General features: G+C 37.5%; 1 protein-coding gene across 1 annotated transcript in view; it reads right to left on the bottom strand.

Moving 5' to 3' along the window:
• Positions 1 to 1,773: 1,773 nt before the first annotated feature.
• MYCBP2 (MYC binding protein 2, E3 ubiquitin protein ligase) overlaps positions 1,774 to 2,946 on the bottom strand; it is a gene marked incomplete at its 5' end in the record, with an annotated part of 156,400 nt that continues 155,227 nt past the window's right edge. The window contains 1 exon segment of the mRNA XM_010194319.1: positions 1,774 to 2,575. Within this exon segment, the coding sequence (XP_010192621.1) occupies positions 2,460 to 2,575 (116 nt within the window).

Raw genomic sequence — 2,946 nt, 5'->3', positions numbered from 1 at the left:
AGTTTCTATTACAGACATCCAATCCATGACCTGGGAGCACAGAAGTGCTCAATGGCTTGGTACAAATGCAGCCATACCTAAAACTGAAAAACAGGAGCCAGAAAACAATGGAGGAGAAAAAGGGCTTGCCTGTGGTAGATTAGGACAGAAATCAGCACCTTGGGATCCTGGTGAAGAGCAGGGGTCAGTGACATGAGGCTTTGAGTGTAGATGAGGAGTAGGGAGTGAGGAGGTGGCTGGGTTGTGAAGGAGAGGTGTATTTGAATAGTATGATGGGGAGATCCTTAATAAATACCCTGGGCTCTGCTTCTGTCCTCTGGACTCCTTGTTGTACTCTGATCACTGGTTTAATACCACTGATACAATCCAAGTGTACTGCAGTACCTCTCAAGCAATAGCTGTATTAATTCTGATAACCTTATAGCACATTTCTTGCATAACGAATAGAAGAGTCCTCAGAACATCACTCTGCATCTTTTACTCTACATCTGTCATGCTGAAGTGACTCAGGGCATGTCCAATGAGAATTTATGACTTATAGTCAATACTTGATGATCCTCTGTCTGAGTAAGGAACTTGCACCTTCAAATAAAAACACTGAATGTAGGTCTCCAGGAAATATCACAAACCTGGAATAACACTTCAAACCTTGATCTTTCACTCTTCCTATCTTGACATCCTCTCAAAAAAAATCTGCCTTGGTGCTGAAGGTTGTGGTATGATGGGTCCAAAATGCTGCTTGTACTTCAGACTGCAGAGTAGGTTGTGAAGAATTTAACTTAAAAAATGCACACTGCAGGCATTGACATCTGAGCTATCCAGGAGGACCACATCTGAGCTGCACATCTACAGTATGGACATAATTTGGACAATGTAGGAAGAATCTCAACTCTGCAAGATGCTGAATAAAACCCCACCACACTGGCTTCCTCCTGACATTCAACAGAGGGTTTAACGTGATTTGAAACAGTTGATGCATTTTGTTGTGGAATGAAATGCCTCCTCATTGCAGGTACAAGATCAATCTTTCTCTTCCCACCTTGTTATTCCTTATGTCCACTGCAAATTAAGTTTTACCTTGTACCTTCCCCACCCCACTATTCATCTGTAGTAAGTAATTTCATTTGGTTTCCTTTTTTCCCCTTTTTAAATTATACAATTCCTAATGTGGCCAAGCTGACTGCTTAATACAAGTCATGTATTGTGAGAGCAGTTTCTCACGTCCACCAGTGAAGCACATTTCATCAACTTCAAGACAGAAATACTAGAAAATAAGTTATAGAATTAGAGTACCTTGAGTTGGAAGGGACTCATAAGGATTATTGAAATATGAAGAATGAATCATAGGGAAAAGTCCTCACTTGAAGCTGTATTTTGCTTTCACTGTAGAGGAGCAGAGGACTTGGGACTCTGTTAAATGAGATTCAAGGCAAAAGACTATTTGTCCTAAAGCTGGAGGAGGGGGGAGATATATTACTGAAGATTCTTAATAACTGATAAAAGTAATGTAAAATGAAGTCTTCTGTTGTGTTTTAAAACACTGTCAGAAACGGAAATGGAAATACAATACTTCATATGGATGCTAGTGCATTTATCCAGCTTTTCTTTAAAAGAAGATCTGAGCGGCATCTGTCATGTCTTAACAACTTCCATAACCACCAGTTAATCTAATAAGCTTTCCTACTTAAAGAAAAATCCTGAAATAATGTACATCCCCCATTAAAAAAAAAACCAACACATTTCTGAAAACAGAGGCTTACACATTCATTAGACTTTCACTGTATAAAAATGTACAGTGGCTTTATTGACATGTACATTCCATTATGTTTACAGCTGCAAGATATGAGGCACACTCAGTATTGCACTTCATTAAAATTTCAGGCTCAAACATAACCCAGAAGTTTAAATGAAACTGCTGTTGTAATTTAATAATTCTTATACAGGACAAACATTGATATCTTTATATACAGCGTGATACTTGTTACATTTATGCCTTCCTAACACAATTTTTTTTTTTATAACAGTCTAGGAAATAAACCAGAATATTCCTCTTTCCCATCCCCACTTGTGATGCATTACAATTGTACAAGATTACAAAAAGTCAGTATACAATAATCAGTATTTGCTTCTTTCTCCTGAAAGCCAGCATCATTCATAGTCCACAGACACACAGATTCTTTAATAGCAATTATTTATTGTAAATGTCCAATGTTTCCTAGCCGATGACTGTAATGGCCACATGCAAACACCTCACAAGTTTTGATGTCTCGGTTCAAAAAAATGTCAATATCTCACAGCAAGAATTATGTACATGGTATTTGGCATCCTTCTTGCACTGTAATTGTTCCTTTTACCTGGGTTATGAAATGGTCCCGACCTCACCCCAGCTGGACTTTATTTTCAGGACACTTGAGGGATGAGGGCACCTGTTTTGCTCTGGTTAAAAAAAAAATGCTAGTCTAAAAAGTGTGAGCATTTCTGCAAACCCCACAACCCAGAGCAAATTCTTCACCGGTGGGTGGATGGACAACATGAAGGGGACATTCTGTTCCTTCAAGTTGTTTGCCTTTGGGACCTACAGTGAATTTAAGGGTGAGAGGAAAAGAAAAAGAAAAGATTAATGCTTGCAGACTCAACATAAATAAACATACGTTACATGTCCTCAAAAAACATGCTAAATGAATCTAATCTAATATGAATTTATAAAGAATATATTAATATATATCATATGAATTTATAAGGAATCAAAAATGAAGGCTTAATAAACAGCAGATAGAAAGGTGCTTTAACATGGTCAAATTCACACAAGAAGTCTAAAGGCTCAATAGGCCAAAAGAAAAAAAAAGTCAGTTAGACCTGACAAAACACGATCAAAAGCTGTTAGCTCCTTAAAACACTTATGTCAAACACTGAACTGGTATTTGAAAGAAAAAAAATATTAAATAT

The sequence above is a fragment of the Mesitornis unicolor genome, unplaced genomic scaffold (genome assembly GCF_000695765.1).
Source record: "Mesitornis unicolor isolate BGI_N332 unplaced genomic scaffold, ASM69576v1 scaffold8661, whole genome shotgun sequence".
In the NCBI taxonomy this organism is placed as follows: Eukaryota; Metazoa; Chordata; class Aves; order Mesitornithiformes; family Mesitornithidae; genus Mesitornis; species Mesitornis unicolor.
Note: the sequence above shows the minus strand (reverse complement) of the source record. Positions and strands in the feature narration are given on the sequence as shown.